At 40.9% G+C, this 24,280-nt stretch overlaps 1 protein-coding gene across 1 annotated transcript; it reads right to left on the bottom strand.

The window, feature by feature from the left end:
* Positions 1-4,630: 4,630 nt before the first annotated feature.
* On the bottom strand, positions 4,631-24,266 carry LOC139926531 (actin-related protein 3). Its single transcript, XM_071918277.2, has 12 exons — positions 24,087-24,266; positions 18,342-18,397; positions 17,542-17,666; positions 15,339-15,449; positions 14,669-14,764; positions 14,221-14,328; positions 12,062-12,205; positions 9,690-9,863; positions 9,358-9,450; positions 8,589-8,714; positions 6,749-6,832; positions 4,631-5,801 (listed from the first exon to the last, which is right to left on the bottom strand). The coding sequence occupies exons 1-12, from the start codon at positions 24,128-24,130 to the stop codon at positions 5,706-5,708; spliced, it is 1,257 nt and encodes a 418-aa protein (XP_071774378.1). The 5' UTR covers positions 24,131-24,266; the 3' UTR covers positions 4,631-5,705.
* Between the last annotated feature and the right edge of the window lie 14 nt (positions 24,267-24,280).

Raw genomic sequence — 24,280 nt, 5'->3', positions numbered from 1 at the left:
ATGGATTCGCTGGATGTTCGCGTTTTACAACCAATCAGGGTTTATTTTAGAAGTAATAACAGTCCTAAACTGGAAAATATACCCATAGCGCCCTGGCTGCACTCACAGTCACTTAATCTTGTTCTATTCATTCTCAATGGGACTGTACATGGGTCTTGCATGACAGATTAGCAAGTGGGGGAAAAAACTCTCCTCTCATTTGTGCCAGTAAAGGACAACAGTGACTAGTCTTATACTTATACGACACAAACTTAAGACCGAAACCCTGGAATTACCCAAAAAGTTTAACTTCTAAAAAAGACGCTTTTCCAACCCCAAACAGAAAAACATATTTCCCCATACAAGAACTAATTTCCAACCACTTACAAGCTTTGTAAACAAAAATTATGTCATGTTAAATTTAGATGTCAAAAGCTTGATTCGTCATTGCATGCCCAAACAATAGGATGCAAAAATTGCCCATTTAGATGCCAGCTTCCTCTAAATTGATTTTCTGTCCGAGGGACAACATTCTTTGAATGCAGACCTCCACCTGGCTTCTTCTTCTGCTGTATTGTTTGTCTTTAGTAGGAACCTATTACCTGCAAGGAGCCGCACTCCCCTCCATTTAGATGAGGCTATCGTTTCCAGGTTCATTTGCCAGTCCTGCTGAAGCGATCTAAAGACTTTTCTCCAAATAACAGGTCGACGATGACCAAACTGCAAACCAAGCAAAACCCCTTACAATTAAGCCATTCAGCAATGTAATTGGACTATTAGGGGAATACCAAACCCCTAATATTCTGTCTATGTGGGTAGCTCTTTCATATAGATATATTGTAGGTCTCTCTCTCTGTTTACAACTACATTTTTTGTGATGTTGTTTTGGGTTTTTTGCTGTACTCTGCAGTGACACTATGTAGCAATTTGACAGTGTTTGCTGTTAAGTATCGCAACACATAGAGGGACTTTTCCCCCTTTTTCTTTATATTTTTCTGTTGAAAATCCTGGAATTTTGTTGACCTCTCTGCCACCCCCTGTCTCGGAGGGACAACTTCACATTTTGGTGGAATATTGCTGTGCCTTGCAGTATTTTTTTCTTGTGTTTTTTTATTCCCACACCATCTTTCTGGCCTCTCCACCATCACCCGTCTCCAGGGCACAATTTAACAAGTAGAAATGTTTGTGACGAGAGTATTTTCAGTATTTTACAGTTCTCTGCAGTGCTGTTTTAAGCTACTTCGCAGTGATAGCTATGTTGAAAAGACGATGTTTGCTGTTGAATATTGCAACACCTTGCAATACTTTTCCCCATTCTCTTTATTTTTTATGTTTTTAGTTGTGGAACATTTTGTTGGCCTCTCTGCCACTCCGTCTCTGAGGGACCACTTCACATTTTAAATTGTACATGTATTACAGTGATGAAGTCACTTAAATCTACACTACTTTGCAGTAGTTTTGCGATAGTTTGCTCCATCCTAAATTGCATTGGCAATGCTTTGCAATGATATTTTGCAGTGATATTTTACCAGTTAGTTCTCTCTTTTATATATTTTATAAAGCCTGATCATTTTGCTGGCCTTACCACCTCCATCCACCTCACCCACGTCTCTTGAGGAAAACTCTACAACTAACATTTTTCATGATGGGATTATTTTTAGGATTCTGTGTTGTCTCTTTGTTAGGTTTGTAACCCTGGACCACTCTTTTGACCTTCCACCACTGACGGAGAAATTTCCAACTTCATTTTCCAATAGTTTACACAGACTTTGCAGTGATACTGTGTGGCGGTTTGCAACACTGTGATTGTTGATTTCTGCTATGTAGTGGCATTAGACTATATATAAAATCTAACAAAAACTCAACATTGGCTCAATATTTACATTTGCAGAGGGGGGAAAAATCACCAGTGTTCCTCCTTATGCTCATATTAGTGGTTTCTGTGTAAGTAACTCATCATTTATTACACCATATTACATAAATGAGGGAGCTGTAACTTAAAGTATCCGAGGCAGCTTGAAGAGAGCACACTGCACCATCTGCTTAGCCACTGCTGACTGGGAGGGGCGGGCAGGCTGGCGAGCTTTTGGTTCAGCTGTACTGGAGGCGGAAACCTTAACACAAAGAGCAGTGACAAAACACTTACACCACTCTGTGTGCCATCGAGCTACAAAGGAGTGATAGTGATGTCCATTTCATATTGTGAAATTTTACTAAATCTGATGTGTGATTTTCAGTGTCTGGCTTACCGTCTCATTTACTCAGACATTTATTCTGGTGCCAAGCACATTAGGACTTCTGCATATAAAATGTAAAGAAATCATCAGGATACGAAGGGAACCTGAGGGAACATGGTCTTCATCAGGATACGGAGGGAACATGGTTTTCATCAGGATACGGAGGGAACCTGAGGGAACACGGTCTTCATCAGGATACGGAGGGAACCTGAGGGAACACGGTCTTCATCAGGATATGGAGGGAACATGGTCTTCATCAGGATACGGAGGGAACCTGAGGGAACACGGTCTTCATCAGGATACGGAGGGAACCTGAGGGAACACAGTCTTCATCAGGATACGGAGGGAACCTGAGGGAACACGGCCTTCATCAGGATACGGAGGGAACCTGAGGGAACCTGAGGGAACATGGTCTTCATCAGGATACGGAGGGAACCTGAGGGAACCTGAGGGAACATGGTCTTCATCAGGATACGGACGGAACCTGAGGGAACACGGTCTTCATCAGGATACGGAGGGAACCTGAGGGGACACGGCCTTCATCAGGATACGAAGGGAACCTGAGGGAACATGGTCTTCATCAGGATACGGAGGGAACATGGTCTTCATCAGGATACGGAGGGAACCTGAGGGAACACGGTCTTCATCAGGATACGGAGGGAACATGGTCTTCATCAGGATACGGAGGGAACCTGAGGGAACATGGTCTTCATCAGGATACGGAGGGAACATGGTCTTCATCAGGATACGGAGGGAACCTGAGGGAACACGGTCTTCATCAGGATACGGAGGGAACCTGAGGGAACACGGCCTTCATCAGGATACGGAGGGAACCTGAGGGAACCTGAGGGAACATGGTCTTCATCAGGATACGGAGGGAACCTGAGGGAACCTGAGGGAACATGGTCTTCATCAGGATACGGAGGGAACCTGAGGGAACATGGTCTTCATCAGGATACGGAGGGAACCTGAGGGAACCTGAGGGAACATGGTCTTCATCAGGATACGGACGGAACCTGAGGGAACACGGTCTTCATCAGGATACGGAGGGAACCTGAGGGGACACGGCCTTCATCAGGATACGGACGGAACCTGAGGGAACACGGTCTTCATCAGGATACAGAGGGAACCTGAGGGAACATGGTCTTTATCAGGATACAGAGGGAACCTGAGGGAACATGGTCTTCATCAGGATACAGAGGGAATCTGAGGGAACATGGTCTTCAAGATACGGAGGGAACATGGTCTTCATCAGGATACGGAGGGAACCTGAGGGAACGCGGTCTTCATCAGGATACGGAGGGAACCTGAGGGAACGCGGTCTTCATCAGGATACGGAGGGAACCTGAGGGAACGCGGTCTTCATCAGGATACGGAGGGAACCTGAGGGAACGCGGTCTTCATCAGGATACGGAGGGAACCTGAGGGAACGCGGTCTTCATCAGGATACGGAGGGAACCTGAGGGAACACGGTCTTCATCAGGATACGGACGGAACCTGAGGGAACACGGTCTTCATCAGGATACGGAGGGAACCTGAGGGAACACGGTCTTCATCAGGATACGGAGGGAACCTGAGGGAACACGGTCTTCATCAGGATACAGAGGGAACCTGAGGGAACATGGTCTTCATCAGGATACAGAGGGAACCTGAGGGAACACAGGCTTCACCTGCTGCTTTCTGCCACGGTCCAGAGAATAGTCTTGAAGATGTGCGGGATGTCGGCTCCTCCTGCAGAACCGATTTTTTTTTGCCAAAAATCACATTGCACAGAACAGACTCTCAGATTATGATTGAATGTTTTCATATGCTGCAAAGTTGTAGTTATTATTATGCCATTGGGGGGACTTGGGTGTTCCTCTCTAAATTGTTAATAGGATTTGAAATAAACAAAAAGTTAGAGGTCTGCATAAAGCTACTGGAAACCATTTAATACCCATATTCAGACTCTCCAAACTTCACCCCAGATTTGTGTGTCCCTGTACCCACAAGCCTGTGCACTGATTAAACCCGGTCCGCTTATTTTGCTGCCGAAACTCATCTCTTGAGCCTTTATTGCGTCTTCAATTCTGAGCCAGTAACTTTATTTAAATTACTGCCCTTCAGCTTATTTTTTACCAGTCCTCGTGTCACACAGTGTGTGTAGTTTATTACTCTATTTTTTTCAGATGTCTGCTCAATTAAACCCAGAAGACATCATAACACCCTGCTATTTCTTGCATAATTGATAATAGAATCATCTACTAAACCATTTCAATTTCAATCTACCTAAACAACCTGGCAGGTACTACAGTGCATAAGCCTCTAATAGGGCAACTATCAACAGTTATAATGGCTTACATGGTGCAAAAAACAATATAAACAGCATTAGGATGACAATAAGCAGAAATGAAGGGCGAGCGACAAGACTCCAGTACTTAGAAACAAATTTGAGCCTTTATTGGAATGTTGCAAGGCATTAAATACACAAATCCCATCCTTTTTTATAATTTGGTATTTAATAATAAAAAAAAGTTCTAGTCTAACAATACTGGTCTGACAGTCGTTCTTTTTCAATTTCATCTTTATAACCTCAGTAAGTTCTCTCTTTCTTTTCTTTCACTGCATGATAAGAGGTGGAAATCTGACACGGTCCAAAGTGATGTGAATTAATGTATGAAGAATTAAAGGGCGGACAGCAATGACACATGTGGGGAATAATAGGAGAAACATCTGTTCAAACTTAAGAAAATACTGCGTATCAAAGCTGCATTGTGGGTTAAAACAGTCACTTGCTGATACTGGTATGCATTCATTTTTTTTTTTTTTTTACCCCTGATTTCCCAAGTTTTACATATAAAAAACTTTTTGTATGAAATATAAACAAGCTCTTGCCGTGATACACAGAGAGAAGTGCATTTGAAGCAGAAAAAGAAAGAAAAAAGGAGACAATAATATGTTCTAAACTTGTCAATGATCACATGATCTCAAGAGTCATCGGATATTGCCTGGACTCATGTTCTATAAACATAAATAATATGTTCTGATGTCCTGTTATTATCAATGTTATTGTCATCATCCTAAGCCTCCACCAACACCATCTTTATAATCATCATCATCACCATCATCATCATCATCATCACCGTTTAGCTCTCTGCATATTGCTCAACAGATCCGGAAATGTTCTTAAAATTGTTTTGGTTTACAAACCATTTTTTTCCCTCATTTTGGAAAGCAAAACAAAAAAAAAAAAAGAAAGGAACATTCACAATAAATTTTCCAGCCGGTCTGTGTTTGGTCTGGTCTCTCTTATTTTTTTTTCCTTTTTATATTCTGGATCGCCCTCTTGTTCCTTACATCCATAGTTGAACGAGCAATCAAAAAGCACAAACGCACCACTGTCCCTGACCTCCCAAGCCTGTCCTTTACACATCCTAACCCAGCCCTCCCTGCCCCCCCGCCCCGCCCCGCCCCGCCCGCCCCGAATTGTTAGACGTCGGAGGTCCGGAGTTAAGACATGACTCCAAACACAGGGTTGTGGCGACAGATGCTTGGCCCGATCTCTTCGTAGTCCTTTTTGGTGTGGCAAACCTGGTAGAACTCAGGCTGTGGGAAGAGAGGCAGAACATTAAGCGTGTGTTGATGTGTAAAAGAAAAAGAACAGAAGATCATCAAAGTTGCACACATAGAACCAAACACATCTCTGAAATTGCTTTACGAACTACGAATAATTACTTTATTCGAACAATTTCTCAAAAGGTTAAATTTGAAGAGTTCTGTTCCAAAATGAGGCATTTGGAAAAGAGCAACACTTTTTTTTATACAAAATGATTGCAGACATGAAAGTAAAGCTCAATTTGGAAACACATTAAAGTGGTAATCTGCAAGATCCTCATTTTTTATTTTGGCGACAACTTTGTTGCTAAGTGCACTGCACTTCCCAGAGATCACCTGTCAATCAAACAGTGTGGGCGGTACTGTGACGTCTTTTTACTTTTGGTGTAATTATCTACAATTTTGAACCACGCAGTGATTATATTATCTTTCCAAAAAATAAATATATAGCATTTAATCTTTTTTAACTCAGAAACATAAGATATACAGTATAAAACAGCATTTATGCATATCAAGGAACAATTCTGATGAAATTTGCTCATTTTAACATCAATGAGTGACACCCTTTGAGAATCAAAGAGACATCCTCACTGGTAAAACTACCACCTTCACACACACAAATAATTTAGTCATGGGCTTCTTTTTTAAAAAGAATAATGCAATGTCACAACCTCCCATGGCATTCACTTCCATGGGACGAAATAATTAACATGATTGTTTTGACATTTGCAAGTGAGGATTCGACAAAACTATGTCCTTCTGTGTCTCTCAAGATGAAAGTTGTGGCAAATCTAAAAGTAAAATACAGAGACAGACAAGATATCGTCTTCCGCACATTGTGATTTCTACCTTAGCTCCTTCCTTTAAGATGACACAGTCAAAACACATACCTATTATAGGTTCGCATAGTATTGTGGGTGTATGTTTGAGATACTTACAGTTGATGCTAACATTGATCCACCAAACCACACAGCATATCTCTGCATATGATGAGTGATAACTTGGACGTCAATTGGTTTGGGCTGAGGAGGCAAAACAGTGAGATGGTTTAAGGACACAAGACCAGTTAACCTGAACCACCTTGTCAAACTCTTAGCGACTGGGATGATACAGGATGGGATGAGATGGACTTAAGAACTTAGTTTCAGTCTCTCTCTACCTACTGCACTAGTTTGAAAAATGCAATGAAAAGGGTGAGAGAGAACAGATGGAGAGGGAAGCGGCTATCAAATCAATATGATTTCATAGAGTCGAACTAAAGTAAGACTGCAAAACATCCAATGACATTCACCTACTTTTAACCCCAGAAAAACAGAGAATTGACAATTTGGCGCCCAAAACATTGTCAGTTCAACATATGTACTTTTATGTGGAGGACTAATATACAGTACAAAATGTGTGTACACAATAAACAATATACAACAAAGCCCTTGAGTCTGGATATGCAATGCAAGTGTGTCACTATTACAAGGAAGGTACCACCACTACTGGAAAAAAATGTAGTCTTACTATCATCCAAATCTGTGTAGTCCAAGTTTTAGACCATGTTTTAGAAGCAATGATTTTATTGTGACTCAAAAACATTTTTAGCACTACAAGCTCAACTTGAAACATAACTCAGCCCCAAACAGCGACAGATAAGGGACAAAACTAGAATTATCCCCCCGAGCACCGCAGCTGCATAAAATTACAGAGGAAGCGCTGCAGCTTGTCACAGCTGGAGACATCTTCACCATTTTATTAGCAACTTTGTAACAGTCACTTGTTGAAAATAAATGTGTTAGTTTATTCTCCAGTGCATGCTGTCTGCCTTTGACAAACAAGGGAATTAGATTATAAGGATTTAACCGTTAGAATGGTGATAAAATGCCAGTAATGATGACCGTCTCAAAAATGTGTTAAGAAAGATGTAGGTGATGCAAATTAATGGGCTTATTTGTAAGGTAAGGGAATGTTTTAACTGTAATGCATTTGTCACATCTGCAAAAAATACAAATTTACTTGTCTTTAATTTATTAATTTGTAGTTACCGCTTGCATCAATTGGCAGTACCATTTCATTGATGCAAAAGCAAACAGCAGAAATTACTCTTTGTTTTAAAGCTGCAATATACAATTATTTGACAGTAAAATCACAATATATTAATAGGATATATCATACATTATCAGTCTGTGTCTGTGACCCTGTACATGCCTAAATCCCCCCCACCCCATTTGCCTGAAATTGGGTTTTCAATGATGTTCGGGCCGTTTTTTCAGACCAGACCCGTTCAAACACACGGTGAACATCAGCATTGCTTTTTTTTTTTTGTTTTATTGCAGATTGTCTGTGTTCACTATTTGCTTCTTCAACGCTTGTGGAGGCTTTATAGATGCTGGTTACCTCAGCCTCGGGATAGATGCTGTTTAAAGTAGACAGCTCATCAAGATCAATGACAAGTGTTGGGGCGGGAATTTGACCAGCTGAGGGGGAGGAGGGCGAGTTAGGTTTAGGGTTAGGGCTAACAATACACTTACTGCCTCAAGGCAAAAAGCATATTGTAGCTTTAAAAGTCATACATTATGGCTCAGGTTTATATCTCATATTAACAAAAATTATACCATTAAATCCTACTAAACTATAATCAATCCACCTCTATATCAACACTACTTCTTGCGAGACAGGTCATAAACTTTGAAGTCGTTTTTCCTCAGCTTCACCACTCACGCAGTTATTGCCCTTTGGCTTTGTCAGGCAGTATATTGATCTCTGCTACGTGTGAACGGTCTGTACTCTCACCTTGAGCTTGCCCCCGCTCAGCTCCTCGCTCATCTTCAGCCGGGCGTCCACCGTCCTCTTCAGGTCTCTCTGCAGACGGCGCCCAAAGTCCCTGAACATGGTGGAGCCTCCTGAGAGAACAATGTTCTGTGGAGGAAAAGGAGATGGGGATTACGAAGCTGTAGGACAGGAAGCACTTAACGCCAGTGATTGGAAACTGGCTACCGGCCGGCCACATCCAGTATCTGAACCCCCATAAGCATGGTGTACAGTGCAATGCACCTACTGGAAGTATTGTGGACATAACTCAAAGAAGCATCTGTGATGGGAGTGAATAAAGACCCTGACGCAAAGCCCCAGCCCTGGTTATTACACTACTTACCAAAGACATTAATCACTTCATTATAAGTAATACACAAGCTTCCAACAAAAATACAGCAGGACTGTCTGCAGTAGCCAAGAAGTTAATTTGATTAGAAATCAGCAAAACCGACCGGCCTTCTTGACTGCAGAGTTAATAACTCAAGATACAGTCAAATCAGATCCTGTTAAATGGTAAATAATGTATTTTCATACTTTCTCCAGTCAATATCTGAACTGCCAAGACCTTTAAACCTCGTCTTTACTGCCCTAAAAAGGCATAAATCTGAGAGCCTGATCCTTAAACAAGGTCCCACTGATTGAGCACAAGTGAATAGAATAGAATAGAATAGAATAGAACAGAATAGAATAGAATAGAATAGAATAAGTGTGCGCTTAATAAAGAGGTAAAATGAGAATGTCAGCTTACCTTATAGAGAGGACGTCTGACATCGATAGGGCAGTTCTGAATGACCTCGTCCACAACCTCAGAGATTGGCTGGGTGAAATCAGGGTTGGCGAACTGGAAAGGTAAGTGAGCAAAGAAAACGTGTCATTCTGTACATGTGCCAGGTTTATGAAGCTGCAGTAGCAATTAATCCACGCTTAAATACTCCTGAGTGATTTGCGCTACTCTGTAAAACATCCAGGAGCTCTCGCTGATGTCAGAGACTACGTTTATCAAAACAGCGGTCATGTAAGCAGAGGACACCGGCCAGGACTGGAGGGTTAGCAGACTCAATCCGCACTGCGTTAACCAACCTCTGGGTGGAAGAAGATCTCGGGCCCCAGGAAGCGCTCGTAGCCAACGTCAATGGTGAACTCCTTCTTGCTGATGGCGTTGATGCCGGTGTACTGCTTGATCCACTTGGAGCCGTCCGTGTCGTACTTGTTGAACTCTTTGACTAGATCTGGACACACGTAGCTGAACCGCTCCTGATGGGGGGGAAGCAAAGGGACAAAAAGACAACTGTCAGTTTCAGCAGAGCAATCTGGTTGGTCAATATAGGGAGGCTTTTCCACCCTGGAGCAGGTACTGGCTGCGTGTGAGAGTTACATGTCTTAAAATGTTTCGGTTTCTCAAATCCGTCTAGTCGATCTAATCGTCTGATCATTGCTAAAACAGTCATCATTTCTTGATGTGTATGCTGTGTTTTTAAATGTTTTACATGTTTGTCTGCATATATTTTATATGGGCCCCTAATTATTATGTTAATCCTGCTTTTATTCAGTTTTAAACCAAATAATAAACTCAACAACTCAAAAAAACACATTCCAATCGCACTAATAATTCCCTTAAAGCGAAGCTAGCTTGTCTTATTTTGTTTTTCTTGTTTTCTCATACTCCTCTTGTTTTTATTCTTATGTATTTGTACTACTTTGGAGAGAACTTTTCAGACAATGGACATGCATTTGTATCCATGGTATGGAAGCCATAATACCTGGGTGGGAGTTCTTTACTGGGATTATAGGTACTCGGGTGTCTGCCTAGCTGCATTACCGTCATGCCTATAATCACAGTGCAGAGCGCCTTCCTGGGTTTTACTGCTACTGCACAGTAAATATGAATGATTGGTAGTAGAACATATATTTTGAAGAGATGCTATTGGTTTGATTTGCAGGTTGGAGTGTGAGCCGTACTGCAAGCCAGACAGCAGTGGAATTAACATTTCCCAACATGTTTGGCAATAGTCCACAATTCACATCCCCTCGATGATGAATGCTAATTATTTGGATTCACTTTATTTCTCGTCTGTGTGTCTCGGGGTAATGAAGAATGGTCCTTGACATCAAGAACACTACAAAGACTTGGATTAACAAGCTGTTTAATAAACATGGAGGAAGTGTAGAGAAACGAGGTGAATCACAATTAATTGTGGTGATTAAAAAAAAGGAGCAATTATAAGGGAAGGCCTACTGACAACATAATTAACATTACAGTCATGTCAGTTTTTGAAGTGGGAAGTGGAAACAGAAAATAAAATCTGTAGTACTTTTGGCGTTGTTGAAAAACAAAAAGATCAAACTGTAAAAAATTGTTGCTATAGCCACTAATCTTTGAGTACATTTTTCTTCTATTTGTAATGCATATCGTCATGTCCTGCAAAAAAACTCATTATCTCAGAAACTAAAGAGAAAGCGTTCCAAATGATGTTTATGCATTTTGCTATTTTGAAATGCATTTGCTGTAGTTTGGGTTGATCCCAGAATTGGGGACAATGTCAACTGTCAGAAACAAAACAAAACAAAAGCAGTAGAACTGGAGAGACAAGAATTTTGTAGGAAACCCTCTGCATTTAACTGGCGGACCAATAGTGCCACCTAGTGTCCTAGTGTGGGAAAATGAGGTTTGAGGGTTTCATTTAATCTTTCAAACCAAAGACCAGAGTCATCACTGTCACTAAGAGAGTCTAAAGATGAAATTAAAAAAAAATGGCTCCTATGCATCTTTTTTTAACCCACTTACCTATTTGCTAGAAAAATTCTTACATTGCATCCACCCAAATAACAGACCTACTGAATCAGAATTACTTTGTCAAGTACAATAAATGTACCAGAATTTGTTTACATTACACTGGTGTAGAGACAGATGGGCAATTTACATAATTGTTAACAACTACTTCTCATGTGCTCTCCTCTTTGTAAACGTTATCATTTTTTCCGTCTAAATTTCCATTACATTTCATCCACCAATCAGAGCTTGGCTGAGATAACTAAGGGGTGAGACTGGCGAGGGATCAGCTTGACCTTACATTGATATGATTAGTTGAAAGGAGGGAAGAAAAAGAAGGACGGGAGGAAAGAAAGAATTAAGGAAGGAACGAAGCAAGGAAGGAGGTAAGGAAAGGAGAGGAGGCCAAATGGAGGGAAAGGAAGGAACAACACATACATTGCACATCCACCTAAGTATGTATGTATGTGTATAATGTGAAACCAGATCATTTGTCCCAGTGTATCTACACCAAAGTCACCAAAGACCTAAATGGATTTTAATGCTGAGAATGAAATAGAAATAATCAGAATCGGTCATGATACTAGGAATTACAAATGTGACTCCAGTAGGCATCTGTGGGCAACCTTATCCTCCTCAGCAGAAGAGGTGGCTGATGGGAAATGAAGCCGGGTGACTCTACCTTGACTGCCTTGGCGGTCTCCAGCGACTGCTCCGGCGGGATGCCCACCTCCCGCTCCCTCAGGAGCTGCTGGGTGAAGTAGGTGATGTCGCGTCCCGCGATGGGAATGTGCTTTATACAGCTGCCAATAACATAACCCTCGGCCTGAGAGAGAGAGAGAGAGAGAGAGAGAGAGGGGGGGGGGGGGGGGGGGGGGAGAGAGAGAGAGGGAGAGAGAGAGAGAGAGAAAGATACAGACAGATGGGAGAGACAGAAAGAGAAAAAAATAGAGAGAGCAGGAGAAAAAAAAGAGTGTGAGAGGTGATGTCATAGCACATAAAATTGAATGGAACATTCAAGTACATGCACATGGGTGTGTACAAAATACAAAATCAGCTGTAATGGCCAATGAGTTTTCATTGTCATGGTTTGATTTTTTTTCCTGGGATCTAAGCACTGCGATTCCTTCTCTGTATTCCCCCATTGTTGTGCTTGGCTCGTTTTGCGTATGTTCAGCAGTGGCCACAGACATGCTGACTCAGTCGCCCAACCACAAAATGTATTCTGCAAGCACATTTCCTAACTGAGTAATTCCTTCCAACCTCTAAAATATCATGGCCTACTTTTGAAGTTCTACTTTATCCTGACACTGAGGAAGTAGACAGGTGGAAATAATAAAAAAAAAAAAAACATAAAACCTCATTTGTAAATTATTTTTCAAAGCAGGGTTACAAAATGCTTTACAGACAGGCCAATAATAATAAATGTTGGACACTCAATAAAAATGGCAGAAATTAATAAAAAAACACCTTTAAAGAAGCATAAAACAGTCAAATACAGAGAAATAGAGAGAAATAAGTAAAACAAACTTTTTGTATGTAAATAGAGACACATCAATCAGGTTTTCTGGGGCCCGTTCCACCAGTTCCAATTACCAGTTTTGTAACGGTGTTATTGGCCAATCACCAATCCGATCAATATGATGCATTTTGCCCGGACTGTCTACTAACAACTGCACATCAGGTAAAAGTGCACAGCAAGCATAAACAGTAAAACCTCAATATAACACTGTTTTTAACAGATTGTTCTTATGGCTGCATGACTTTGCTGCCTCTAACCATGTGTTAATAAATCAAAGTTTTTATCGACGCATAGTTATTACGTGTTTGTGTGTGCTTGATGACTGAGGTGCTTACTCACCTCTTGCCTGGCGGCTGCGCATGAAAACAGTTTTTCATTGAGGCAGCACAGGCTATGCCTTCTGTCCAATACATTACATTCATAAAGCAATGTCAGAAATTGATGTATGTGAGCTGTCAATGTTTATTAACTGTTGAAAACAGAGAATGAATACGATAATCAATCACTCAAAATGCTCTGTTCTGAACAGAGTGCAATGAAATGACCAAGTCTCTCTCTGAAATTAAAAACAGCAAGGCCACTTAAGGAATGGATGGGCCCCATCTCTATTAAAAGATAAAAAGCCCTTACTCAGTTACTGTCAAATGGCACGAGCATAAATAACAAACCTGGACCTATAATGTGATCAGGCAGATAAATCGTCGTTCACCAAGGGATGTCCTGATCAACTATTTTTTTGTCTCTGATCTGATCTGCATCATTTAATATTGAGTAGCAGCCGATACCGAGTCCTGATCTGATATTTTTGTCATTTTTTTAAACAATTAAACAGCTGCGTACTATAAGCATCACTCTGATCGATCTAAAATCAGTAAACCCAAACTGAGCGAGGAAAGATAATTAATACTCGGTTAAACAACTGCGTTAAGAATAAATAGCCTATAGCATGGCCCCATTTCTTTTTATCTTTAATAGTCTTTGTCATCACATTGATCGGGTCCAATTGCAATCTTTGATATCGGCTCGGGACATCCCAACCAGGAAACATTTAGAACATTTATCAGTTGATTTTTGATCAGTGTCTGATTGATTGGTGCGTCCCTAGTTAAAAACAACCCAACTAATTCTATGAAAAATTCTTTGAAAATATATTGGTAGAATTGTTTTGCCAGACAACGCAACGCATTTGGCACAACGCATTTTCAAATGGACGCTCTTTCTTCAAGAACTGTGTATGTGTGTGTATGTGTGTGAGAGAGTGAGAAAGTGAGTGAGCGGTGTCTGTTGGCCAGCGTGCGTCTGTCAGTCAGTGAACTCACCACCGGGATGACGTGGGTGACGCCGTCCCCGCTGTCGATGACGGTGCCTGTCAGTGTCCTCTCTCCCACCTGTCTGGACGTCCAGGAGGCTGCCAGAGCCAGCACAGCCTGGGAGGGACACACACACACACACACACACACACACACAGCAATGTCACACTGACTACCATTGCCCATACTGTTTGTTCATACACAGATAGGCTGCTACCACATTATCATGAGAATTGGTCAAATGGTCAAATTAGCAAGTAGTATAGAAATAAAGAAATAAAATACATGGCTAAAAATTCTTAAATAAGAAATTTAAAACTGGCCTATAAGAATGCATTTCAGGATAATTATGATTATCATTTAGATGGGAGGAAGGATGCGCCTGCATGACGTGTCAATCGGGGTCAAACAACATCTCTCATTCACACAACAGACATCCCAGCTTATGAGGCCGAACCTGCACTGCGATGTACAGTCCCGGGACATTGAAGGATTCAAACATGATCTCAGCTGTGTACTCCCGATTTTCTGGTGTGTTCAGAGGAGGCTCTGTCTGCAAAGAGAGAACACACACACACATACACACACTACAGTTATTCTGTAACAGATTTATATTCAGACTTAAAGGTTAGGTCTGCAAGAAAAAACGGTCTCATTTTAAAGTATTATATGTATAATGGCACTATGAATGCCTGGATGTTAACTACCCTGCTAGCGTAACATTGGTTGAAACTGAAGTTTATTCCCATGTGGCATCACATAGCAGGTGAGAGGCCACCAAAAAGACAAAATGAACATAAAAAGATCTATTGTACAAGTGAGTAACCAAGTTTTAAATTAAATCTATGAATCTGCTCTTATCTCTTTGTTGAATGCTTCACAGGACCTGATTTTACACACAAAATAGCATTTAAAAGGGTGACATATTTCTACGAAACATGCATATTAACTATTTTGGCTGGAAAAACGTGTTTTTGGCAGGTAATTTTTTTTGTTTACTAAGCCTTGGCAGGTGAGAAAAAGCTAATTTTGCATACTGCCTGAGGGAAGAGGGAAGGAGCCAGTCAGAACGTCCTTCAGGAACCAGGAAGTAGAACCGGGAAGTGGTTAGGGTTAGGGACTCTTACCAGGAGGAAGTAGTGGTCCTCAGGCTCCGCCCTCAGATACTTGAAGATGACCTGCTCCATGAAGCGCTCCATCAGGTCCCAGTCCTCCACAATACCATGACGGATTGGCCACTGTTGCCGCAAGGGGTCAAAAGGACAGCCAATCAGAACAATACACACAAGATATCAGGGCAGTGGAGGAAATGCAAATAAGACTAACGCAAACATAGCAGATATGTTTTAAAATGTGGATGCCATTATGAGAAAAGGGTTGCAACACTGTTTTGAAACATTATTGAGCATTAGTGAGGGACATTTGTCCTCCATTATATTCAGAGTTTTCCCCTGCCAAGTGGATGAAGCTGCCAATCTACAGGTTTTTCTGACCACCTAAATAACATCATGAAATATAGGAAATAATGTGTCTTCTCCTTGCATAAGGCATGCAAATGATTTCCAGTTGTGCCTTTGTCTTGTGGAGAGCTTCTGAAAGGATTCAAAATTAGGTTACTGTTTTTGTGTGATTTAAAAACCTCATCCCCACTCAAAAACATCTTCTTTAACAAGCTTGGGTGGCTGGACATTTGGAAATTATGATGAAATACTTGGCATCACTACAAGAGAAAGTCATTTGTACAATTTACTTTTTGTCTGCTTCAACAAAAAGTGCATGTACAAAATCAAACTTTTAAAGACCCTCAGATAGAGATACATATATTATATGGAGATAATGAGACAATTAGCCGTCTCACTGATCCCAGGAAAAAAACATAGACTAGAGAAAGGCATGCTTTTGTGAGATCACTGTCCAGTTTTCTTTTGAACTGAATATTTGAACTGTAATAGTTCAAACAAGAAATTTGGTAATCTTTACATGACTGTAGCCCCTATATATGAGCAGCAGCCCTTATTGGGAGTTGCCAAGCAGGTTTCTGGTTTTGTATTGCTGGCATCACAGTCCTTTAATAAATAATGACATCTGACAAAGGGTCCGCAGCACAGGACAGACTCCTCTGCACGCAGGTAATACACTGCAATGACAATCTCTAAAATGCGCAATATGCGAGTTGTCACATGATGTCATGCATTTGTTATGCCGGATGCAGTGGGTGGAGTGGAACCACATCACCACACCTCTTGGGAAGGGAGGTAGTTCAAGAGAGTGAAATGTTTGGAAAATTCTGCTCCGAAACTTATTCGTTCATTCTCCCTCAGGAATGGAGGTTGTTTGGGAGAATGAAAGGTTTGGAACTGTGCACTGAACTGTACTCAAACTCTGGATCAAAGCTCCTTCCCACTATGAAATGCGCACATTCACACACACGAAATATGGAGCAAAGTGTTCATTTCTGGTTTAAATTACAACAAGGACATTTTAACAACTATGTACACACTGCTGCATTTTTTGCTTATTAGTGTGAGAGGGTCGCCACACACCAGAGTTGTGTCAAAATAGTGTTTAAAACATATTTATGTTTGTATTAATACAGCTGGAGTTCCAGATGGGTGGGATTAATTGCAACAGGTTAAATTAGACTGCATCAGGTAAGTTGTCAATCACAAAAAATGATACCAAATTCATGATACTAAACTTGTCTAATCTTTCTGCTACTCTATATATTTGCCTATGTGGCAACTTCCACCCACCTGGTACTCCATGCAAATTAAAAATAAATGCTAAGCACCCCGGTCTGTTAGGGCAGTCAGTCAGTTCAAACCTCTGAGGCACTGATGGAGAATTTTGAAGCTGATCAATGTTCATTAAGGAGGGCTCTATCTGAGAAATACGAGTTGTCAGTGTTCACCTTTCCACGTTTTATGCACAGTGCAAAGGTTTGAAATATGTATACTTCAGATAAAAATCATTTTGTAATTGGCAGGCAGGCTGGCCTGGTGGTTAGAGACCATCTTGTGACTGGGAGGTCACAGGTTTGATTCCATCCCTGTCCATCCCTGTTAAAGTCTACTTCCACAAAGCACTGGAACCCTACCTGCTCCTGCTCCTGTCCCTACAGACTGCCGCCTACGGTGAGATGTCTAAATGTGTGGACTAATTCCTAAATACATTACATGCACTATGGCAATTTAAGTGTTCCAAAGAAATAAAAATGTGTCCTCTGGGCCTGGATTTATTTCTGGGACGGCAACACAAAACAGTAATTGAACAGCACAAAACAGTAATTGCTTTGCCAGTAGTTTTTCTGAATCAGTCCGAGTCTGGTACCTTAGTAGCGTATGTGGGCTTGTCTATTGCCTCATCTCCGATGAAGAAATCCAAGTCATCCACCCCCTTCATCATCCTCCGCTGGGCCTGGTCCCCAACCTTGGCTGACTCTTTGATGGCAATACCTGACAAGAAAAGGAGAACAACATGTTCCGTCAATACAGCGCTTTTACAACTTTTACAAAAGCCTTGTAGTTTTTTATTGGCAAATAAGTTACAATGCTAAAGATAAATGTCTCAATTGTAAATGAAAAGACCCTCATGGTTTTGAATCTAGAAGGCTATTTATCGCATGGCCTAATTATATAAAGCCTCTCAACGTAATGTTGATCAGGATCTGTGCTAACATGAGTAATGTAATTCAACCAGTAGTGGCTAAAAAGCTCATGTTTCACCCTGCCTTCCTATTCATTCACTGACTGAAATGTGAGTTTCAGAACATTTTCCTATTTAAACAATGCTGCAGCACTGATCTTTGTAATTTATCCTGTGATTTAGACCTGATGACTTTGCCAGGTAACAACTATCATTTACAATGACACGTTTTCTACTGCTATGCTCAGGAGAACCTGTTCACTAACCTGTCCACTCAAGCAAAAAGTAGCTCACCTATTTTCTTATTGTTAATGATGCTGTCATTGTTGGAACTGAACTGATCATGAAAACCAGCACATGAGATGTCCAAAAATATATATATATATATATATTTTCCTCTCATCAAAGAAGCATCACAGTCATTGCTCGTGTCACTGGCCTGCTTGGCTGATGTGAGGGAATTGAATGCACAGTTAAATACTCACATGATGGAACGATGAACTGTGGCTCTGTGTTCCCTGCGTACCCCAGTTTAGTGTATCTGCAAGAGAAAAGCATCACATCAGAGAAGCTGCATGTTCTGGTTTGCCAGACAAATCCAAGCATCAGCTGGATTACTGGCACTACATTTGTATGCATGAAAGTTTACTTCAGTTAAGAATATATTTGAATGCTATCTCCTATGCTATCGTTTTGATCAATACCATCACTGTCTTTCAGCGGACTGGTCGGATGCCAAAATCAGCAGCAGCTCTGCAGTTGCTAATGGGAGGCCATTCAAAGGGCCATTCATGTCACATCGCGAAACTGAAGACTATTCATATTTCCCCCGAAAAAAAGAATCACTTCTCTATAAACTGAGCGTCCTTAATATAGACTAGCTTTGACCTCAGTACTGGCTGCGTTCTTTATTGGTCAATTTTCTGTGTGATGAAAAGTCAAAGTGAGGCCTAAACCAAAGAGAAGAGTGTATATGAAAATACACTGTTAAATAAAATCATTAGGACTGGGTTTGCAAACACAAAAGCAACATTTGACACTTGATTGTCAAGTCAAGCCATTTTCTAACCCCTTGCTCAGACAACGCTACAATCATTTGGCCAAACGACAATAAGCTTATTCATTCAGTTTAGCCAACAGACGCTGGGAGCATTACCTTAGCATCAAAGACTTGAAATTTTACAGCCTTCTCTGTGTTCCTCCGTTTGCACTGTGGCGTTTTGCTGGGCACATGCTAACCAGATGTAAGGCTTGGCCCAGACAGGACTCCCATGCTTCCTGCACACTGGGCCCAAGGGACTGATAGAGGACACTGCTGAGGACTGCCAAGGCACTGTGGGCATAATAGGCTACATCCTGGTCATAATAGTAGCTCCTTTGAATTGGAGTTTATAAAAGAAGCATGAAGGGCCACATCGGCAGTCTTTAAAAGAAATGATGTGGGAATATTATGAACCCTCTGAAGTCTCAAAAATAGGCTACAGTGTGCTGAGACAGTGCGTTACTTTGAGAAATGTGAGCAGAAACCTGAAGATAGTTGTCAAATTGGAGACACTGTCAGTATTCAAACAACTTTGTTTATTTTTCAATTATTTTTTGTTTTTTTTCCTCTAATTATTTTAAGAAGTTATCCTGTTTTATATGTTTTATTGTGGATTATTTGTGTTGTTGAATGCGTTGGCAGTGTTTCTTTAACACATTCATGCATAATAAAGCAGATTGGATGTGAATTTGGCAGCAGAGAGTCAGTGATGGAGGCTCCATCACCTCCTTAACCCTTCACCTCCTCCTCTCCTCTTTGTCTCACATTCTTGTTTACTGTAATTGTTGCATATAAAACATTGTGTCTTTTGTCTTCTGTTTGTTCACCTGGCTGCTAAAGTAATAATCTGTAACTTTTTCCTATCAATAAATAAATAAATACATAAATAAATGTCTGTTTGGTACTCTCTATCACCAACTGATGCTGTATAATGATGATTCAAAGCTTTTATATTTGCTGTTCTAAGCACCTGTGACAGGAGGTTCCTCTTTACTGAGAAAAATCCTCTGCTGCAAGGAAGTGATGCGTTTTACACTTACGGAAGCAACAGCAGCGGTTTGTTTTGAATAAAAAGAGGAAGCAAGGAAGAAATAGAAGAACCTGCAGTCTACATTGAGTGTCTTTATTATTATACTAAGAAAAAAATAAAGTAAGAAAAACAAGAGTCTTGCAGATAAGCACTTTAAAGACCACACAACATGGACAAATATCATGTTTTGTCAGTGTTTACAGTTTCTATAAGACTTGCAATATGACTCACAATGATATTATAATTTCTTAACTTTTTTTGTAGTTTTTGAGTTTGAGTAATCATATTTCTTTTTAACATGTTTGAAATACTCTCACTGCCAGCTCTAATGGTAGATTGTGAGTAGTTATCTTACTAATGACCACTCTCTTTATATTATGCAGTGTTTCTGTGTGTCTTTATGCCAGAAACCAGTTGCTACTTTTCTCATGGATTGTATGGACTATAAAAATGAATTTCAAAAAATACGTTCATATTGAAGCTTTTGCAATATTGTGTTCTTTCATACTGGAATATCAATATGAATTTGATACACTGTTTGGCCCCATCTCAAATGCAATCCCAACAAAATAAATCATGGTTTCTCTGCTTCTCCTCCTCAAGGAAATGTGTTAGGCCCTAAATGTGATTTTAATGATTTGACATTTAGCATAATAAAACACCATACATAATATCTGTGCCTCTAAAATGTGTTTAGAAATATGTGGATCATGTATTGACTTTTGTTGAGAGTTATGTTGCAGCCCTGCACCAATTCTTCAGGCTGGGGCTGAAGATGAGAATGAACAGTGCGAGTCATTTTTTTGGATAGGAGTATCAGATAAATGCTCAAATTGAAAATAGTTCAAGCAAAAATAGGAACTATGTGGAGAGGCTGCCTGGATTCGCATGACCAACATATCTCTGCAATCCTGGGCCTTGCTGCAATAGATAAATACTAAGCCTTGATGGGACTGCAAGTATAACCCAACTTAAAAAATAACTTAATAATAGGGTTAGCACTTTATATTGGTTTGCCAATATATGGGGCCGATACTGGCCTTTAATAAAAAAATCAGATGTCAGCCGGTCAAAGTCGTCCACCTCTGATATGATGGATACGATGCCATTTGTTGTATTTATTGTATAATTGAGAGATGTTATACTGGTTGTCTATGGGAAGTCCTTAAGCCAAATTGATTCTTGTGCAACCTTTTGATTAGTTTCCACACAAGTATGCATGTTTTTACTGTTATTGTTGTCATGACTGTCATTATTATTATCCTGGGTATTAACGGAGAGTGTTAGCGTCCCATATATAAATGTGTATATAATGTGTGTATAATGTATGTAATGTGTAATAACTTGTGTATATAATGTAACCTGTTACACCAACAACTCCATATTTATTCCAGCATCTTGTTTTTAGCTGTATATTTATTGTGTAAGTACATTGAGAGCAACGAAAAACCGGAGTCAAATTCCTTGTATGTGTACATACTTGGCCAATAAAGCTGATTCTAATTACATAACTGCTGCTTCAGACGCTTTTCCACCTTGACAAGTATAAAATTCTGGAAGAAAAGACTGAATACTTGTATTTTTTTGGCATGAAAGTGGCCACATTTAAAGATTTTAACTAATTGTCAAAAAAACATATCGGCTGTCGGCAGCTTTAATCCAAAAATGGTGCGATTGGTATCAGCCTTCACAAGCCCATATCGGTCAAACCCTCCTAATAACAGCAGGCAATCTCATTACAATAATAACAAGGACTGACAGCAGCAGCAGCCCAAAGTGCAGCAGTAATACTCAAAACACAGCGCTTCATTCCACAGAACAGTCCTAGCTTGTCTGGAGCAGCCACCTGCCTCAACAAGCCTGACGCACCACACGCCTAACAGTGGACATCACCGCACAGGAGAGCTGGAGCTGCACACAACAGTCAGCCAAACTCTCAACAAAACAGCAGCTATTTGGTTGGAGAATTAGCCTAATCCATGTTTGGCAAACGACAATATGTATCAGGAGAGAGGGTTATCCTCTGAATTAAAACTTAGCAACATGATGGCGTATCAGTGATCTGATCTCTCTCCTGCTACATGACAAGTCTAATAATGAAGCGCACCTTTTTTTGCCTTGAGCTCAGTGAGGCATAGACTCTTTGGCAAACGATAATAGAAAGCCTGCGGCCTGTAATGAAGGTCTACTTTAGCCCATAACTTATCATTTAGATCCATGCTGAGGCTGACTAATGATTGTAGCCTTGAGTTATGAAATTTTCCAACTGTTTGCTTAGGACAGAAAAAGAGCAGCTCCACCCAAGCTCCTCAATTGCACTAAGATACAACAACACCTATGTTTTCTAGCATACTGCTAGTTTTGCACAAAGAAGGGCAACACGGCTAACAACATGAAAACTGTTACTCCAAAAACATCCCCAAATGTGGATGTAGCGGTTGTTCTTTTGTTGCACAGTCAACTCCATCCTAATAATAGCAAAGCCACTTGTAAGGTTGATGTCAGACAGGAAATGGAGTGTCACATTTTGGCCATCATGGGCATGACTCATAGACTTTAGCTATGCTGTGTGAGATATCCTGCTTCTGACCAGGCTGGCCACAGCTGTTCGACCCTCCCAGCGCTTCACAACATCTGCTGCTGGTTGGTACTCTCTGGCTGTATCTGCAAAGCCGGCACTCATCATAATATTCACTTAAAAAGCCTGATTATAAACCTAATCCCAACGTTAACACTTAACCTAAATGGATGCGTTACGCCTATAAGCTTCTCGTGGTCATCAATATTGGAAGATATGGTGATTCATGACTTTAGGGCTTGGCCAGAAAGTAAAAACCATCTGCTCCAGGAAGAAGCTAGGCAGGCTAACCTAATTGTCAGCTGCACTCGCTCTTGCTCTTCCTCCCCAGTGCGGACCAGAAGCACTAGGCTGGTTAACAGCCTGAAGGGAGGAGGGGGATAAGTGGAGAGGTATGCAATGTGAGGAGTGAGGAGTTCAAGTCTCTACATGCAAGCAATGCAAACCACTGTTAGCCCCCCAAAACCGAACTGAGCAGGAACTATCATGCTGTCTGAGTATTGTTATTAGGCCGCATCTACATGAGTGCACTGGTTAAAAACAAAACAGTTCTCTTCATCAGAGCAATAACTGATTCATTCATAGAAAAGGGTACAGACAACTGTTTTTCAAAGACATCTATTAAAACGTCCTACATAGCTTAGTCCCTCATTTTGACAGAAAGAAAACAAGGTATCCCAACAATAATCAAGAAACCTAAATGGTGTCATAACAGGAAAGGCAGGTATGCACAACGATCAATACAAACTGCTGCAGAAAGAACGAGGTCATATGGTGCTGAATATCGTTTTGACAGTCGGTTTAAAATGTCCATTAGCCCTCAAAGTAAATGCTTATAGTGTCATTACAGTTGTGACAAATCGGTTAGGTAGAGGATCAGTCGCCCGACAAAGAGGAGAAATTAGAGAACTTAATCAAAAAAACATGCTCGGATGCCGAGAAACGACCATATATGGACTAAAAAGCGTGAATGAGGAAGTGTAGGCTGTGTAGGAAGTCGCTCTGCGCCTGCTCAAATCCAAAGCACTGTGCAAAAACATTTATGATTTGCAATACCTAAAGTCACAGATACCTCTGCGACGTATGGACGGGGGTAGAAAAGCTGATGGAAAAGATGCGATATTACAAAAAAAAAAGCCAGTAAACAGCTTGCTAGCTCCAAATGAATGAAACCAGTTAAAAGGGAAGCCTTCATCAGCCAGGTTTCGGTCTTGCCACAGCATAGGTTCTTGCAATGAAACATTTTCTGGTGATGAAAGCAAACGGCTAATCCGCTAATGATGAAGCTAACTAGCTACATACATAACGGATATCAAACATTAGCAGCCGACTGTGCAGCCGAAACAATCTGACTGGGTTTATCTCGCAAATGAATGGGCGAAAAATATGTGTAGCTGTTCGTTAGCATGTTAGCCTTGCTAGCTGGCTAGCTGTCTGAATACACACATACATATATACACACACACACACACACACCCAGTTGCTGCTGACACTGACAGTCCTTAACGTTACCAAGCTACTCGGTGACACCCAAAAAACCTCTGTGCTCTCTGCATGGCGGTCCGGTTTGAGTAGCTCACCCTGTACCGCAGTCGACAACACACGCCGGTAACCGTCCTGCCATCTCTCCTCGGGGTTTCTGCTAATCACAAACGTGTGATTTTTGATGGATAACAGTCTGTGTCGGCTGAAGGATCTGGCAAGCCGTCCACAGGCGGAACCCTGAACCCGCACAGTGTCGTTTCCACTTCCGCACTCGGCTTCAGACAGGCAG

This window comes from Centroberyx gerrardi, chromosome 10 (genome assembly GCF_048128805.1).
Source record: "Centroberyx gerrardi isolate f3 chromosome 10, fCenGer3.hap1.cur.20231027, whole genome shotgun sequence".
Classification (NCBI taxonomy): Eukaryota; Metazoa; Chordata; class Actinopteri; order Beryciformes; family Berycidae; genus Centroberyx; species Centroberyx gerrardi.
This window is presented reverse-complemented; position numbering and strand designations above follow the sequence as displayed.